The sequence below is a fragment of the Hipposideros armiger genome, unplaced genomic scaffold, assembly GCF_001890085.2.
Source record: "Hipposideros armiger isolate ML-2016 unplaced genomic scaffold, ASM189008v1 scaffold_610, whole genome shotgun sequence".
NCBI lineage: Eukaryota > Metazoa > Chordata > Mammalia > Chiroptera > Hipposideridae > Hipposideros > Hipposideros armiger.
In genome coordinates, this window is record NW_017731960.1 from 1,128,146 (window position 1) to 1,147,247 (window position 19,102).

Below are 19,102 nucleotides of genomic sequence, written 5' to 3' on the forward strand. Positions count from 1 at the left end.
TGGAGCAAGTTCTTTTCCTTTTCTAGGCTGACAATTTTGTCCTGTATTGGTATTGCTGCTGGCTATGAGACTCACCACCAAAGATAAACGATAGAACTGAACCACCTGGTAGGTATTATAGTAACATGATACTTTTATTTTTTGAAAGTCTAAGTTTGCTCCCTTGGTCTGTTGCAAGGGCAAAAGTAGATATGAAACCAGGTGTTAAAGCATGCTCTGGGACATTGTCATTGGCCACTTTAATAACAGGCACTCCATCTGTATCTGACATAACAATAGCATGGAGCCCTTTAACACTTGGTAATTTTTTTAAAAAATGATTTTATTGGGGAATTGGGGGAGGGGAACAGTTTAATGACTTATTCTTTTTAAAGAGCCAACTTGTGGCCTGTGGAATCCCTGTTTATTTTGTTTATTTCACTGTCTTTATTTCTTTCATTTCTGTGGTTTAACTTTTTCTCACTTGTGATAAATGTGAAGATTGTTTCCCAGTGTTCTTTTTTAAATAAGTCTATTTAAAGCCATAAGTTATCTTCAAGTCATGTGAACACAGGGATGGGAGCCTGGACTGGATTATGTGACCACCACCACCCCACGCCCCCAGTTATATGTTGAAGCCTTAACCAACAATGTGACTGTATTTGGAGATGGGACCTTTAGAGAAGTAATTAATGTTAAATGAGGTCATAAGGGTACATCCCTAATCCAATAGGACTGGTGTCATAAGTAGAGAAGAGACACCAGATAAGATATCTTTTTCTTTCTCTCTTTCTCTCTCTCTCCTTAAGTATAAAGTGCATTCCTTATTTCTCAATTATTTTACAATTTACAATTATACAATTTACAATTTCCCCTGTAATTTCTAGATTAATTCCACTGTGAATTAATCTGAATTATTTTAATCCTTTGAAATTTGAGATTTCTTTATGGCCCAGCCATATGGTCAACATTGGTAAAAATCCATGTGCACTTGGAAAGAATGTATATTCTGAAGTTGTTGGGTGTACTGTTAATATGTTTAAGTCACATTTGTTTATTTTAATTTGTCTTTCCTTTGTCATTTACTGTGGTTATGGATTTGTCCATTGTTAGATTTGTCAATATACTGTTGGTGAGTGTAACTTATTTCATCCTTTTTGGAAGTCAGTTTTTCACTGATTATGAAAATAACTCTAATGTCTTTTAACACATTGATTTCACTTCTAGGAATTTCCAGAACATTTAGCAGAAATATAAAAGCACAAATATAAAAGCACAAATACACGAATGTTTAGTTTAGTTTATAGTGCAGAAAACTTAAGAATACCAAATATAGGCATACCTCTGAGATATTGTGTTCAGTTCCAGACCATCTCAATAAAGCAATAAAGTATCAAAATAAAATGAGTTGTAATATTTTTACCCATGGAGCTTCTTGCCTTCAATTTGTAAAAAGTGCAACATCTGTGAGCTTAATAAAGCAAAACACAATAAATTTACAAGGTAGTCTCGTATCCAGGTAATAGAGGGCTGGTTAAATGGTGATACTTCTAGAAAGTGGAATGCTATGTAGACATTGAGGTAGATACATGTGTAGTGAAATGCTAAGACATCCTAGGTATAGTAATGAAAACCAGGTAAACTGTAGACAGTATGTTTTGTAGGGTCCCATTTGTTTAAAAGATGGGGTTTTAGGGACAGCCAGGTGGCTCAGTTGGTTAAGAGCTTGTTCTAGAGTGCAAACTCTGAGCAACAGCGGTTCAATTCCTGGCCCAAGCTGAGCTGCCAAGAGGTGGCAGGATGGCTCAGTTTAAAAAAAAAAAAAAAAGGTTTTATTTATATATTCGTGTTTTATATGTGTAGAAATTTTCTGAAAGAGAAGGTAATGATAGATAGCCTTAGGGAGTATATAGATACTGGGAATGGACAGTAATATGTTTGAACATTTTTTTTTATAGTGAGCATGGGTTACTTTTAAAGAGTTAATTACAATAATAAAAATAGAAAGTAATCACCACTTAAACGTAACAGAATGCTAACTGTATTGTATAGAATGAATTCCTGTTAAACACCCTAGAAATTTTATTGATATTTGCCATGTTTATTTTTGCATCCTCCTTTGTTATTCTTTCCCAAATCAAAGATGAGGTTTGTCTAGTGTGAGGTTTTAGGAATTATGATAGACGTAGTCAGCACTGGTGTTAAGGGAAATTAATTTTCTTTGAAGTTTCTATCTGGGCAAAACAACTTTGTAATAAAAGATACTTGTTTCCTACAGATTCTTGACATTCAAAAGAACTGACTTTTAATACACTGCTACTACATCAAATCAACAATGGATTGGACTGCAAAACCAGAGAGTGTCACCTTACCCCCAATGTATCCTAAAAACCAATCATCTTTTTTGGATCCGACTTTAATAAACACACCATCTCAAAGTTCTTTAAACTATCCTGGAAGTAACCAAGAAACTTGCATGTTTCTTAGTAACTCAGATCCAGTCTCACAGCCACTGCTCAACTTCAGAAATTATAAAACTCCTCAACAAATCTCTGTATCTGATATGCATAGTGGGTCATTAATGGCCTCACAAACTTCAGTAGAAAGAATAGCATATGCAAATGTTAAAGGACCCAAACAAGTAAATCACAATTTGCAAATGTCTTCAGGAGTTACACAAAATGTGTGGTCGAACTCACCAGTGAGGAATTCTATGTTTTCTCATACAGGGGCAGCTGCATCTCAACAAACTGGTTTTGGAACTAATACATCCAAGGTACATGCACCACAGAATCAATTTGTAACACCAGATGTCTATTCTGTGCAAGTACAAATGATCCCTTCTAAATCTGTAAGAGTTCCTGTAACTTATCTAGGAAACCGGGGACTTAACTCATCTTTATCAGAGCGACAGGGTGATTGGGCACAACAGTATACATCCAATGGACTGACTCATCAAGATTACAGACTACCAAAGCAATATATTTATTCATCACAAAACCCCTTGCAAGATCCTACTCTTCAGAAACAAAATCCTATGCCACCTATATCATTACAAGTTAAAAATAATCATCCTCCAAATTCTGCACTAACTTTACAGTCACAGCCGACTGCAACTGTGCAATCCTTTCAATATGCAGTTACTCAAACTGACAGAAGACCACCTCCACCATACAACTGTAGATATGCAAGCCAGCCTTTGCAAAGTACTCAGCATGTTATTAAACACTGTCCTATGGAAGTTCCTCAGAGTCAAAAAACACACTTACCTGAAATGAGGAAAGACTTTTGCAGAGGCTTTCAACAGCAGTGGCAAAACCTTAATGAAAATGTCAGCACAGTTGGAAATTTCTGTAACTTGAAAGTAAATACTAATGTCAGTCCGCCTTTTAATGAACCTATTAGGTCTTCTGTGGATGGTGTTCAGATTCTTGCTCAAAATAATCAAGAGGTAAGAGTGGATTCTTGCAATCTAGCTTCAAATCAAGCACTGGACACAAGTGCCACAAAAGAAAAGTTAGTGAGGGATATTAAAACATTAGTAGAAATGAAAAGGAAATTTTCTGAACTGGCAAGAAAAGTTAAAATTAATAAAGATCTTTTGACAGCAGCAGGTTGTATTAAAACAACTAAAGCCTCTTATAGTAAATCAGCTCAAAATTCTGAACTGTCTATGAAACAAACTGCCAAAATCCAGTCTGGACCACAAGTAACCCCGGTTACTTCAGAGACTGCAAAGGATAAACTGCCAACAGTAATGGAAACTGCAGAAGAAAGAAACAGAACACACAGTACATTGAATTCCAACATGCAGGATACCAATTGCAAAAATTTAAACCAGGTTAATTCCATTTTACTAAATCCTGTGTGTGCAGAAAAGTTGCCAATGCCAGACAAGTTACATGATTTGGAAGTTACAACTTCTTTGCAGACACCAACTGATGGGAGAACCCATGCAATATCAAATAACACCCAGTTTTCATCAGGAAATTTTGTCAACATTCAAGAACATGTGCCAACAAAGTCTGAAACAACTTTAGTTCCTCAGCCTATGGCCTTTGAGGAATATGCTTCAAAATATGTAAATAAAAACAGGCTACTTCTTAGCCTCCTTGCACATGGAGATAAAGTTGAGGAAAAATTATTCAGAGGTGCTCATGAAACTATTCAGGATTCTAAACCACATTGTTTTGAAATGAATCCCAATACCCAAATCACTGGTAACCAACTGAACTTGAAAACCTTGGAAACTCCAAGTACTTGTAATACAGATGCCAAGATTTCAGACAGTTCTTTTTGTCTTGAACGTAAATCCTCAACACATGGAATATCTTCAAAAAGTGGCAGTCACTGTTCCATGGAATTGCTAACAACATGTCTTTCTCTGTGGAAAAAGCAACCTTTAGAATCTACAGAAAAAAAACAGTGTGATGAGTCAAGAACAAACAGTACAGCAGTTGGTATTTCAAAGCCTGTGGATATCTGTGATGAGAGTCCATCACTTGTGGGAAATTCTCAGAATATGATAGTAAACAGCTCACAGCCAACTTCGTCAATGGTAGTGCAGAATTATGAGTCACCAGCTGCCACTGTTACAAAGGGAACAGAGCTTCAGGTTGCTGTAGTGTCACCCTTAATTCTTTCAGATGTCAAAACATTGCCTTTCAAAAGAATAACATCTGAAGATTTATCTGCGACAATGTATCCAGTTATTAAAGAAGACAGTGTTTGTAGCTTACAGAATCAATTGGAAGAAAATTCAAGAGTTACTACTGCTTTGAAAGTTAATGAAACAGTAGCAGGTACGACAAGCATCAAGATTTTTCCACTTACTCAGAAGGACAGGCAAAATGAGTCAACTAAGAGGAATTCAGAAAGCACACCTAATACCAATCAAGGAAAGCACATCAGATCAGAACCAGATAGTCACTATCCTGTGAGTGATCAGCAAGCCTGTTACAAATCAAGGGACAGTGATATTGTGAGTAGTGATATGTTACAGATTGACAATATTTGTTCTCTTGTGGAAGGCGACCTATCTTATAATTCCAAAATAGCAAAGATATTCAACTCACTTCCTGTGAAAAAGGTTGAGCCACAGAAATCTCTACCCAATCATCAAGTGATGAGTAGTAAACAAAAAGAACAATTAGACAGTATCACTGCAAAGAAAGACTTTGGTTTTCAAAAAGATAATTGTGTTCAGTGCACAGATGTTTCACATGAAACACCTGATCAGTCAAAATCACTGCAACCTCCAGAATCAAATAGTGAAATTCTAGAGGAAAGAGATTTGGAGCATATCACTAAGATAGAAAGCACAGCTGAAGATATGTGTTCATCAGCTGCTATTCAGCAAGATAGTAACGCTCAGGAAATGGATGTGTCCTGCAGTTACACTGCCCAGGATCCTGCAAGAAATGAGATTCTCAATAAGACCCCCATGTTATACCTACATGATCAGTTGTCAGAACTTTTAAAAGAGTTTCCCTATGGTATTGAACCTGTGAACGCACATGAAGTTTCTGTAGCACAACAAATAACAGGTCAAGACTCAAAAGATCAGACTTGTGATAAAACCAGCCATGACTCTGAAGATTCACCAGACCAAATACAAATTACAATATTAAACTCGGAGCAAATGAAAGAATTATTTCCTGAACAGGATGACCAGCCCAGTGAGGTAGACAAATTGACAGAACCTCAGAAAGCAAAGCCTATCACAAATGAAGGAAGCCAGTGTGACCTACAAGTGCACACAGATGGGGAAGATCATGATTCTTTAGTGGATTCAGAGAAAGATGATGTCCGCTGCTGTGCGTTGGGGTGGCTTTCTGTGGTTTATGAAGGAGTACCCCAATGCCAGTGTAATTCCATCATGAACTCAACTTCAAAGGAAGAAAAGGAGAAAGATCAGTGTTCTCCTTTGGAGACCAACAGTTGTAAGCAAGGAGAGAGTACCTCTGATAGAGATGTTCCTACTGGATTTAGTAGTCCTCCAAATAACAACCCAAGGATTGCTCTGACTTTTCTGGTTGGGAACAACGATTTTCCTGAAATAGAACAAAACAAGCCTATAAAAGATACATCCCAAACAAAACATAACAACCCACTAAGGACAAAGCAAGAATTATCTGGTCAACCTTTATCTAAAGGTGACAAAAGCCTAAATTCCTTGCAAAGTCACAAAAGAAAAAGAGGACTGAAATTTCATGAGGTAACTTTTCACTCTAGTAATAAAAGAAAATTTTCTCAAGAGAGCATGCAGAGGAAGCCCATAGCACAAAACTCACATCCACTGAAAGCAAAGACCGGTTTTTTGACAAACAAAAGTAAAGATCTGCATATGAAGAATGGTTCCTTGGTACAATCGATATTGCCAGAAAAGAGGAAATTGAAAGCAGGTGATGCTGAACAAAAAGTTGCAGAAAAAAGGAAGTCAGACAGAGGGAGCATACTTGATTCAGAGATAAAGAGGATGAAATATGATAAACAAGAGCAGAAAAAAAGAGGCGGTACATTTAAAATATCTAATTTTTTGTCTACACCAAGTGAAAGAGCCAGGGTGTCCAATATTACGTTCTCAGGCTCTAAGCATAGTTCATGTAAAATTAATAGAGTTCTATCACAGAAGGAATATTTACAAAGGCAGAAGCTTAAAGAAGCAATGAGTAGCAAAGCATCAAAGAAAAACACGCCATGTGATTCTCAATACATGAAGTCCAGTAAACTTTCTCCCCAAGCAGGGAGTTGTGGGAAATCAAACAAGAGACCCAGTAGCAGTGTACAGACTTCTAAAGAATCAAATATTTGTACAAGCCATGGTAAAAACCTTAAAATCCACCATTTCAAGGAGTCTAAAAGCCACATTTCGAGGAATGTTAAAGGAACAGTTGGTGGAAAGCAACCTGATAAAATGTGGGTGGAAAAAACCAATTTAGAGAAAAATGTAAACAATGTAAATAATGAACTTGATTTCACTGAGATGTCTTCCCAAGCAAAGGAGCCAACAAAACAATATCTGAACAGAGTTGCATTTAAATGCACTGAGCAGGAGAGCATTTGTATCACAGAGTTTGGGAACTTACCCAGGAAGGTTAATAAAGAGAAGAGACGGGAAAGTAAAATTAAGAACGTTTTACCTAAGAAGGATGCCACAGAAAAACAAAGCATGCTTCAGTTTAAATTATGTCCAGATGGACTGATCAATAAGAGTACAAATTCTACTCAAGACCAGAAGGATCTGAAGCCTTGTCCCCGAAAAGAGCAAGCCCCGGTGCAAGGTCCAGTATGGGTTTGTTTGTTTTTTATGTTGTCTACAACATTGTAAAGCATTGTAGGTCAAGTGGGTTAGCACCTCTCATGCCATATGGGTAGCTAGGAAAGACTTGAATGCATTTTGCCATTACTTCTTTTTCTCAGGAAATCAATGGTTCATTGGGCAGTATTTAAGTTTATGCTCCTTATTGTAAATTGTAATAAATAGTAGTCCTGATGAGGCATATAAAATTGTAAGGTCTGCCACACACACAGATTCCCTTCATGAACCAAGAAACCTATATTGTGAAAGACATTTATTGTGTTAAATTAGGAAAGTGTCATGTATACATTATTTCAAGACTTTTGTTGATCAACTTTTGTTGATTCCCCTTGGACTTGGCAATTTCAAAGCCCTGTGAATTTGAAATTTTGGTCTAAATATTAGATATTTAATGATTATTAATCATATCTTTTTATACTGTGTTAAATGTTCAACTTCTTAACCATCTTTGAAGCAGTTGGTGACTGTTACCACTAAAGTGGCAACGTCCAGTGTACTCATGAAAGGGAGGACCTTGGAAGCAGTATTGTCCAGTGTTAAGTCAACCCAGAATGGCAAGCATGACAATTGGTTAGAGTTTTCAATGTAGTATAGGAGGGAAGGACAAAATAGATGACTATTTGTGGTAGTAAGGAAACACTTAGGGGTTGTGGATGTTACATATAAAATATTGTGCTGAGAAACCCAGATTGGAAAACTAAAGGATTTGAATGGAAATTTTAAGTTTCTGAGTCTCTCTTTGGGTGCATAAAGTTACAGCATAAATATGGTACGTTTTTTGGGAAGGTGATAGGGACCTATGATTAAGTAGAGTATAAAATTCATTTTGTAAACTATTGGTGATTTCACTTGGTGCTGATAACTGGATGCTTGGAATTTGAGGATGTAGTGGGAGAACTGAAAGTGGGTAGGGGCAATGTGAAGGATGTTTTCTACCACGTGCCCTTAAGTACCTTGAGATGTGTTGGTGTTCACCCCAAGTGGGAGAGATATAATTACATAGTGAAGCTGAACTTTTAAAGCAACTCATTTTTCTAATGTGAGATATTTAGGCACCTCAAATGGGAGAAGGCGTTTTTCCAGACCCTTTTTAGAAATATGTTATGTGAATGTATTTAATACCTTCTAAAGTTTATTTTAGGCTTACCTGATTTTCCTTCATTATAGTAGTACTAAAACTGAATAGCAATATCTGTTCTCAAAATGAATATTTAAATGGTTTCAGGAATAAAAAGTACAAAAGAAGACTGGTTAAAAGGTACACTTGAGGAAAAAAGGATTCCAGAAGCAAACCAAGAAATAGGTAAAATCATCATCTAATTTAATTTTTAATTTTACTTCTCTGTTACTCTGTCGTATATAAACTGGACTATACTTAGAAACTAATGTGCAGTTTTATTTTTATTCATATTTTTATTTTTATTTTTTTTAAAGATTTTATTGGGCAATTGGGGGAGGGGGACAACCAAGTTGTTGTCCTTCAATCTTAGTTGTGGAGGGTGCAGCTAGCTCAGCTCCAAGTCCATCCGGCCACCCGTCAGCAGCTTGCAGCAGCTCAGCTCAAGGTGCTGTGTTCAATCTTAGTTGGGGGGGGGTGGGGACATATTGCAGTCCCCCATCCTATGTGGGAGTCGAACTGGCAACCTTGTTGTTAGGAGCACATGCTCTCACTAGCTGAGCCATCCTTCCACTTGTTGGCTGCTCAGTTCGGACACAGTGTCACTGGCCCATGTGGGAATCGAACTGGCGACCCTGTTGCTCAGAGCTTGCGCTCTTAACCAACGGAGCCACACGGCCGGCCCCTATATTCATTTTTAAATGATTCAGTGTTTGTGTATGAGTCATAGGAAGACATTCTCTCCTATTTTCCCTATCATGCTATGGAGAGGGAAGCAGTGATCTCTTTCCTTTTAACAGAATAATTCTCATCACAATGAGTTAGACAAGGAGAAGGCATACTTTTTCTTTGTAAGGCTAGACAGTAGGTATTAGGTTTTGCAGATCATAGGGCCTGTCTCCTAAATACTCAGCTTTGACATTGGAGTGAAAAAATGGCCATATAATAATAAATGAATGACTATGGGCTCTGTTGCAATTAAACTTTATTTACCAAAACTGGGTGTAGGCTGGCCTTGGCCTGCAAGCAATACCCTATTTACCAAGCCCTGGATTAGATGATTTGCAAGGTAATTAATTTAACACTCAAAACAAAGTAGACAAGAATGTTCCCATTTTATCAATGACAAGTTAGATGATTTGACTAAAGTTACATGACTAGTAACTGAATATCAGGGACTTGAACTGGGTTTCTTTTTTTAATATTCGTTATGTGTGGAATTGAGTTATTTTGATGAGAGACTAATATTCCTAGATTTGTTTTTTGTTTTTGTTTTTGTTTTTGCTAAGGAGTGATTTGGCCTGAGGGCCAACCAGAAAAACCAGAGCTTTTAGTATCCAATTTAATTAGCGGAATGAATGTAGTTTGTTTTTAGGATTTTGCATTAAGAACTAGAAGTTAGGGTTTGAGAGTTTTATCTTAGTTTTGGTTAATTGAATATGGAAAGACCAGGGCTTAGAGTCACTTGAAAATGGAAACAATTTCACCATGAGTAACAATAAAGAGAAGCATATTTTTTAAACGAGGAATTTTTAAAAGACAAGAGAGCTGAAAGCACAAATACATGTAGAAATAGAGTCATACACACTGAAAGCGCATGTAGGAAAAAACTGAAGTTGAATCAGAGGAGAAATGCACTCTTTTTTTTTTTTTTTAAGATTTTATGGGGACTTGGGGGGAGGGGAACAGACAGGTAGACAAATTGCTGTTTTTGTTCTTCAGTCTAGTTGTGGAGGACGTCGCTTCACTGGCCCAGGTATGATCATTGTGCTCTTCCCAGGTGAGGCAATCGGTCGCTGGTCATTGGTTGGCTGCTCACGCTGGCTGCCAGCCACACATGTAGCTCACGGCAGCCCGCTGCAGCCTACGCCATCGCCGGCGACTCATGGCAGCCCAGCTCCAGGTCAAGCTGTTGTTCACCATCTTAGCTGTAGAGGGTGCAGTGTCACTGGCCCTCATGTGGGATTCGAACCAGTGGCCCTGCTGCTCAGAGCTGGCGTCCCAAGTGAGATCTTAACCAGCTGAGCCACTTGGCCGGCCTGAGAAATGCACTCTTAATCAGAACAGGAAAACAACCAGAAAGGGTAATCTGAGAGTATAAAAAGCACTTTTAAAGTTGGAACACAGCAAGTCAAAAATGAGAAAGATGGAAATGGTCATGTAGATTGGAGGAAGAAAGACGTGAGTGTTTCCCCATAGAGGTGGTACAGAGACATAAATACTACCCATGGGGAAGGTGAGACGTGTAAATGGAATCTGAATATGAAAATATTCAGAAGACAGAGGCATGCACGGATTGGCTCAGAGCTAAATTACAGGCATAAAAACAGTCACAAACAGAATGAGCAGTAAACAGTGGGACATTGATACGTAGAATTGTGAAAAGAAAACCACAAACCAGGGTACAAGCACAATGAGATCGGCAGCATGAGCAAAGCCAAGATACACGTCTTAGAGCTCTGTCCAAGTCTGAGGAGACTCAGAAAGAGTGAAAGATAAAACATATACCAAGATGAAGACATGAGAAGGTGAACCTGTGTGAAGTGGGATGAAAACAAATATGAACTCCCAAACAGCTATACAGAAACATTTTAAATAATTGTACATCTAAATTTGGTAGCAAAGTTTGTAGTGTGGATGGATCAAGTTATAAAACTATCAGGGTAAGGTAGAAGAGGATGTATCGGAATCCAATGAACAGCAGCATAGAGACCTACGTCAGGCATCAGCATTACTGATGTTAGGAAAGAAAGATAATGAGGCTGTAGAAGAATTTGAAAGTCTAGAAATGCACAGAAGTGGGAACATCTGGGCCCATCAAAAAAAGGAATAGAGGCTGATGCACACTGAAACAGTGTAATGAAAGGGAAGTGGGGCATGTCTTAGAAGAACTAACGTATAGCAAGGCCAGAATTTTAAAACGATCCATTCAGTGTTTGGAACTGGCTGATGGTTGTGTTCTTCATATGGCTAGTTTAAATTGCTGTTAGAGGAAGGTCACATTTATCATACCGTTCAAATGATAAATGAGGTTTTTATTGAGCAAGGAAAAAGGTAGAGCAGGACAGCCTGGGACAGTAAAGACAGGAATGAAAGTAGAAAACAGTCCCCCAAAAAGAGGCAGTAGGATGTCCCATGTGTGTAATTTATAATTCTACCGGAAAAGAGGCATAGTTTGTTCAACTTTTAACACTTTGCCCTGATTTTTTATCCCAGGGAAGAATGTATGTTTTCCCTCTCTATTTTGATTGATTTTATATTGCTTACTAACATTAACAGTAATAAAAAAGTAAATAAATGAAATTTGTTTCCTTAGATGATGATGTTTTGACTAATTCAAGAATCGCCAAGAAAACCTTTGGTGCAGATGGATGTGAGACACTACAAAACCCAGTAAAGGATTCAAAAGCAATGTTTCAAACCTATAAAAAGATGTACATGGAGAAGAAAAGCAGAAGCCTTGGTAGCAGTCCTTTGAAATAATTTTGAGACTCTAATTCTTCTCTTGGTTCTGTAATTGCTACAAGAAAATTTCTGTCATTTTGTGTTCAGGATATTTTGCTGAAAATACTCAGAACTGCTATGATAAAATAGAGAGTTTGGTTACCACTTAGATTATGAATGTCAGTGACATTAAATTACTTAAAATGGTCTGAGAACCTTATTTGTGGGTAGCAGATGTAAGAAGTAGATGGTATTTGTCAGAGAAACCATAAGGTATTGAATTTCAAAATGATTGAGCAAAGCTTACCATGTTTTAAGAAGAATTCTTAAATTTATTTTGAAATGCTAGCTATCCATTCTGAGGGAGAATAATTCCTCAGTTAAGGACTTGTTTATTTTAGCTTGGACTGCAAATGTATTTCTGTTTTTAAAACTTACTAGCAAAACCTAGTTTTCAAAAATACTTACTGTGAATGTCAAAGTATATTGCTAAGTATTTTATACCTAATTGTAAACATTTTGTCAAAAGTCTTGTTTTATACTTGTTAAACTGAAAAGAATTTTGGGCAATGTTGAAACATTACTTTTCATACTTGAAATAAACATTATTTTTTAAAAAAAAGATATTTGAAATCATAATGGATTGATTTGTGTTAGATTTCCTACCTTCACAACAGGACACATTTTAGAAAGGGTTTTTTTTTTTTTTTAATTTATCAAGGTAACATTAGTCAATAACATAAATTCCAGGTGTACAATATATTTTGACATTTGTGTTCTCTTACATACTCGCCTTCCAAAGTGTAGTTTCCGTTACCATATATTTGACCCCTTTACCTACTTTGCCTTTCCCTCTGGTGTCCACATTTGTTTGTATATATGAGTTTTTTTGTGTGTGTTTTGTTCATTTGTTACTTTTTGTTTTCTATTTCACCTGAATAAAGATATAAATAAATAAAAATATAAATAAAAAGGACGAACTTTTCCTTTTTGTCCTTTTCCATCTGACTTATTTCACTTAACAATACTCAACATCCAGTCATGTCACAAATGGCACTAATCTTTTTTTATGGCTGAGTAGTATTCTGTTGTGTATATGTAGTGTGTGTGTGTGTGTGTGTGTGTGTGTGTGTGTGTGTGTGTGTGTGTCTCTATGTATCTGGCTCACATCTTTATCCAGTCATCCGTCAGTGGACACTTAGGTTGTTTCCATGTCTTGGCTATTGTAAATAATGCTGCAGTGAAGATAGCGGTATGTATATCTTTACGAATTAGTGTTTTCATATTTTTTGGGTAAAAAATTCAGAAGAGAAATTGCTGAAACATGATAGTTCTATTTTTAGATTTTTGAGGAACCTCCATTCTCTTTTTCATATTTACAACCCCACCAACAATGTACAGGAGTTGCCTTTTCTCCTATTTACAACTCCACCAACAATGTACAGGAGTTGCCTTTTCTCCTATTTACAACCCCACCAACAATGTACAGGAGTTGCCTTTTCTCCGCATCCTCTAATACTTGTTATTTCTTGTCTTTTTGATAATTGTCATTCTAATGTGTGAGGTGGTAACTCATTGTGGTTTTTATTTGCGTTTCCCTGATTACTCGTGGGTGTTGAAGGTCTTTTCATGTTTGTTGGCCATCTATGTGTCTTCCTTGGAAAAATGCCTATTCAGGTACTCTGCCCATTTTTTAATTGGATTGTTTTGTTTTGTTTCGGTTGGTTTTGTATGAGTTCTTTATATGTTTTGGATATTAGCCCCTTATCGGAAGTATCCTTTGTGAATATCTTCCATTCAATAGGTTGCGTTTTTGTTTTCTTGATGGTTTCACTTGCTTTTATGTAACCCCATTCATTTACTTTTGTTTCTGTTCTTGCCTTAGGGGGTCACCAAAACACCTTCAAGACCAGTGTCCATACGCTTAGTGCCTGTTTTCTTGTACGCATTTTATTGTTTCAAGTCTTTGATCCACTTTGAGTTCATTTTTACTCGTATGTACAGTATAAGGTAGTCTAGTTTCATTGTTTTACATATGGCTGTTCAGATTCCCAACACCATTTATTGAAGAGACTTTCTCCATGCTATATTCTTGGCTCCTTTGTTGAAAATAGGTTGCCCATACATGTATGAGTTTATTGCTGGGTTCTTAATTCTGTTCCATTGGTCTGTGTCATGTTTTTCTGCCAACACTGTACTGTTTTGATTAGCTTTGTAGTATAGTATTAATTTGAAGTCAGAGTGTGATACTTCCAGATTTGTTCTCTTATTCTCATGATTGCAATGGCTATGCAGGGAATTTTGTGGTTCCATACAAACTCGGGAATTTTTTGTTCTATTTCTGTGAAGAATGCCATTGGGATGTTGACCGAGATTGCACTGAATCTGTAGATTGCTGTAGGTAATATATATGGACAATTTAACAACATTAATTCCTCCAATACGTGAACACAGAATATCTTTCCATTTCTCTGTTGTTTTCAAGTTTCAAGAATGTCTTGTAGTTTTTAGTGTACAGGTCCTTCACCTCCTTTGTTAAGTTTATTCCTAGGTATTTTATTCCTCTTGGTGTGTATAAATGGGATTATTTTCATTTATCATTCTAATATTTTGTTAGAATATAGAAATGGAAAAGATTTTTGTATATTGATTTTGTGTCTGTATTTGTTCATTTTTTTCTAATAGTTTTTTGGTGGAGTCTTTAGGGTTTTCTATATATAAATTCATGTCACCTGCAAATAGTGACAGGCGACGTTCCTTTCCAATTTTGATGCCTTTTATTTCTCTTTTTTGCCTAATTGTTCTTGTTAGGACTTTCAGTACTATGTTGAATAACAGTAGTAGATGGCGTCCTTTTCTTGTTCCTGATCTTGGAGGAAAAGCTTTCAGGTATTCACCGTCGAGTGTGATGTTAGCTAAGGGTTTTTTATATGTGTCCTTTATGTTGCAGTACTGTCCTTCTATACCCAGTTTATTCAGACTTTTTATCATACATAAATGGATGTTGTATCTTGTCAAATGCTTTTTCTGCATCTTTTGAGATGATCATACTTTTTTTATCTTTTGTTAATGAGGTGTATCACATCAATGATTGATTTTTGGGTGTTGACTGATTCTTGCATTCCTAGAAGGAATCCCTCTTGATTGTGGTGTAATCATTTAATGTATTATTATATTTAATGTGTTAGTGTTTTGTTGGAGGTTTTTTTTTTTTCAAGATTGTTGAGGATTTTTACAAATATGTTTATCAGATACTGACCTGTAGTTTTCTTTTTCTGTGATGTTCTTGCCTGGTGGGTATCAGGGTAATGTTGGCTTGTAAAACGAGTTAGGAAGCATTCTCTTCTCCAATTTTTTTGGAAGGATGTGAGAAGAAAAGTATTAAACCTTTGAATGTTTGGTAGAATTCACCAGTGAAGACATTTGGTCATGGACTTTTGTTTTTTTTGGGAGATTTTTGATTACTGTTTCAATTTCCTTACTAGTGATTGTATGACTTAAGTTTTCCAGTTCTTCATGATTCAAACTTAGGAAGGCTGTGCTTCTAAGAATTTGTCCGTGTCTTTTTAGTTGTTCCATTTGGTGGCATATAGCCTTTCACAGTATTCTTGTATGATCTGTTGTGTTTCTGTGATGTCTGTTGTAACTTCTCTTGCATTTCTTATTTTATTTGAGTCTTCTTTTTTCCTTAGTGAATCTAACTAGAGGTTTGTCAATTATGTTTTTCTTTTTAAAGAACCAGCTCTTTGTTTAATATTTTTCTATTGTGTTTTTGTTTAATTATTTCCATTCTAATTTTTTATTTCCTTTTCTTGATTTTTGGCTTTGTTCTTTTTCTGGTTCTTTAAAGTGTAGTATGATATTGCGTATTTGAGATTTTTCTTGCTACTTGAAGCAGGCCTGTATTGCAATAATCGAAATTTCCTCTTAGTACCACTTTTGCTGCATCTGAAAAATTTTGGAAGGACGTATTTTCATTTGTTACTATATATTTTTTTATCTCTTATTTCTTCTTCGACCCAGTAGTTGTTCAGTAACATGTTAATCTCTACATATTTGTGTTTTTTCCATCTTCTTGTAGTTGATTTCCACTTTTATACCACTGTGGTCAGAAAATATGCTTGGTATGATTTCAGTCTTTTTAAATTTATTGAGACTTGTTTTGTGTCACAACAAATGGTCTGTCCTTGAGAATGTTTCATGTGCACTTGAGAAGAATGGGCATTCTGTCGTTTTGGGATGGAACGTTCCCGAAATACCAATTAAATCCATCTGGTCTAATGTGTAATTTAAGGTTGGTTATTTCCTTGTTGACTTTCTGGATGATTAGTGTTCCCTACAATTATATAATTCTCAGTATCTCCCTTTAGGTCTGTTAATTGCTTTATATTTTTTGGTGCTTCCAGTTGGGTATGTATATAATAATAAGTATTGGGTTGTCAGAAAAGTCATGATGCATTTTTGCAATGAAAAACAGAAAAAAATACGTCATGACTTTTCGACAACCCAATATTTTTTTTAATTATGTTTTTTAATTTAATTTTTAAATTAGTTTCAGGTGTACAACACGGTATAATAGTTATACTTTTTACCCCTCAAAGTGACAACTCCCCCTAATCTGCCCCCCTCCCCCCTCCCTGATATCATACATATCTATTACAATTCCATTGACTCCATTCCCACACTATCCCGTGACTATATATATATATATATATATTCAATTATAGTTGACATACAATATTATATATACAACATCAGCTTCAGGTGTACAGTGCAGTGATCAAGCCTCTACCCCATCCATGAAGTCGTCTCTCTAACAAGATGTGTGACCATCTGACACCCTACAAAATATTTACAACATATTTTTTACCCCTCAAATTGACCACCCCCCTCCTCCCAATCTGCCGCCCCCCTTCCCCCCCCGCCCCCAATATCATGCATATCTATTACAATTCCATTGACCCAATATTGATGGGTTATCTCCTTTATCATTATAAAATGCCCATCTTTGTCTCGTTACCTTTTTGTCTTGAAATCTATTTTGTTTGATTATCTTAAGTCTGGCTACACCCACCCTTCCCTGGATGTCATTTGCTTGGAGTATCATTTTTCACCCCTTCACTTGAAGCCTAAGGTTGTCTTTGGAGCTAAGGTGGGTCTCCCCGGTCAGCATAGTTGAATCTTGGTTTTTAATCCATTCCATTACTTGGTACCTTTTGTTTGGTGAGTTCAGCCCATATACATTAGGGTGATTATTGATATATGACCTCCTTCAACCATTTTATCTTTTGTTTTCTGTTGTGTTTAACACCATAGTCTGAATTAGAGTGCAATTTCCTGCTTCTGTCCATCTGTCCTCTTACTCAAAGTTTTATATACTTTTGTCTTTTTGTTTCAGGTCGAAGAGCACCTTTAAACATTTCTTGTAAAGCAGGTCTTATGGAGGTAAGTTCTTTTAGCTTTTGTTTGTCTGGTAAAGGCTTTATTTTTCCTTCATATCTAAAGGACAACTTTGCTGGATATAATAGTCTTGGCTGGTGGTTTCCCTCTTTTTGATATTTTGAATATAAATAATTCTACTGGCTTGTAGGGTTTCTACTGAAAAATATGATGATAATCTGATGGGGTTTCCTTTGTAGGTTACTGTTACTGTTACTTTTCCCCTGGCTGCTTTGGGATTTCTATCTTTGTCATTAACTTTTGACAGTTTTAATATAATGTGTTTTAGAGAAAGTCTTGTAGCTGAATGTCCAGATAGGTTCTCTAGGGAAGTTCTGATCAGTTACTTGTTTGAATAGGTTTTCTGCTCCCTTCTCCCTCTGGTATACCCATTATCTTTATATTGCTCTTTCTAATGAGGTCAGATAGTTCTTGTAGAGTTCTTTCATTTTCTAAAAATTCTAAATTGTCTCTCCTTCCACCGGAAATATTTCTAGGTTTCTATCTTGGAGCTTGCTAATTCTCTTTTCCATCTGGTCTGCTCTATTTCCACTGCTCTTTAATGCATCCTTCATCATTTATTGAGTTTTTCACTTCCAGAATTTCTGTTGGCTCTTTTTATAGTGTCAGTCTCTTTGGTAAAGTACACCTTTTGTTTATTAATTTTATTCCTAAGCTCATTGAACTGCCTTTCTGAGTTTTTTTGGTATGTCTTGTTGAGATTCTTCATAACTGCAATTTTGAATTCTCTGTCATTTAAATGACAGTCTTCCATGACTTGAGTTTGGTTTCTGGAGACATTTCATTTTCTTTCTGTGCTACCGTGTTATCTTGATTATTCATGGTACTTGATGGATTGTTTCTCTGCCTGCACATTTGAGTTAGTGAACTCTTGTTTAGATAGTGTTTTGCTCTTAATTCAACAGGTTGATAAGTAGAGCCCTTTTATTTTCCAGTAGATGGTGCTATTGTGCAGGTTTTTGTTTATCTGTACTAGTGCTTCTTGGATTGAAGTGGAGCTGCTTCTGCTGTGGAAATTGCTGTGTATCCACCAGGTTGGTGGGTATCCCCTCTGTGTCTTGGCTTGCCTTGGTCTTGGGCACCACCACCATGGTGAGGGGATCTGGTAGGTGTTGGGGAACCAAGTTTGCAGGCTTCCAGTGCTTCTCCCTTATTACTAATGGCCTCTGATCCTGCTGTGCTATGATGTTTGCCACATCTCTGCTGTCTACCGGGTTCTGCAAAGACGGATGCAGGAAGGGATGCATGTTCACAAGTCTGCAGCACTAATTCCTTGTTAGTAATGTCTGTTGGCACCACTGTGCTATTTAATGCATCTCAGCTACTGCCACCAGGTTCTGCCACAATGGGATGTGGGAGAACAAGTCAGCTTCTTAGGCAGGGACGATGGTTCTGTGCTTCTTACCCTCCAGGACGTATATATGCGCATACCCAGTCCACCTCCTCTGCTGTTATACAGTTAGATGAGGCTGTGGCAGATGCTGAACTGCATCTGTAGCCACCATCCCTCTTCTCCCCCAATACCCCCACCCCTACTTGCTCTACTATGCCCTCCTTCAGATGTATCAATGTGTGGATCTTTAGGGCATGTCTGTGTGTTGAGCAGAGGAACATCTTCAATTACAGATGTCTAATTTGTAATTTTAAGGAGCAATACAAATGGGCCGTCTTTCTCTGCCATGATGCTGATTCATTCTGTTTTTAAAAGGAGAAATGTTAGTTAAGCTGTCACAAGTAAATATGTTCAGGTTTCATTCAGAAGAAGAGCAAAATTTTTACTA

At 36.8% G+C, this 19,102-nt stretch overlaps 1 protein-coding gene across 5 annotated transcripts in view; it reads left to right on the plus strand.

Annotated features, from left to right (window-relative positions):
* RESF1 (retroelement silencing factor 1) overlaps positions 1–12,795 on the plus strand; it is a 32,420-nt gene extending 19,625 nt beyond the window's left edge. For 3 of the 5 annotated variants that reach the window (XM_019624968.1, XM_019624967.1, XM_019624969.1), the window contains 4 exons: positions 27–108; positions 2,258–7,262; positions 8,526–8,603; positions 11,734–12,795. In XM_019624968.1, the coding sequence (XP_019480513.1) occupies positions 2,315–7,262; positions 8,526–8,603; positions 11,734–11,900 (5,193 nt within the window). In that variant the 5' untranslated portion in view covers positions 27–108; positions 2,258–2,314 and the 3' untranslated portion in view covers positions 11,901–12,795. Of the gene's footprint in view, positions 1–26; positions 109–2,257; positions 7,263–8,525; positions 8,604–10,139; positions 10,174–11,733 lie in introns of all 5 variants that reach the window. The other 2 variants (XM_019624970.1, XM_019624971.1) reach the window with 2 other exon arrangements.
* The last annotated feature ends 6,307 nt before the right edge of the window (positions 12,796–19,102 follow it).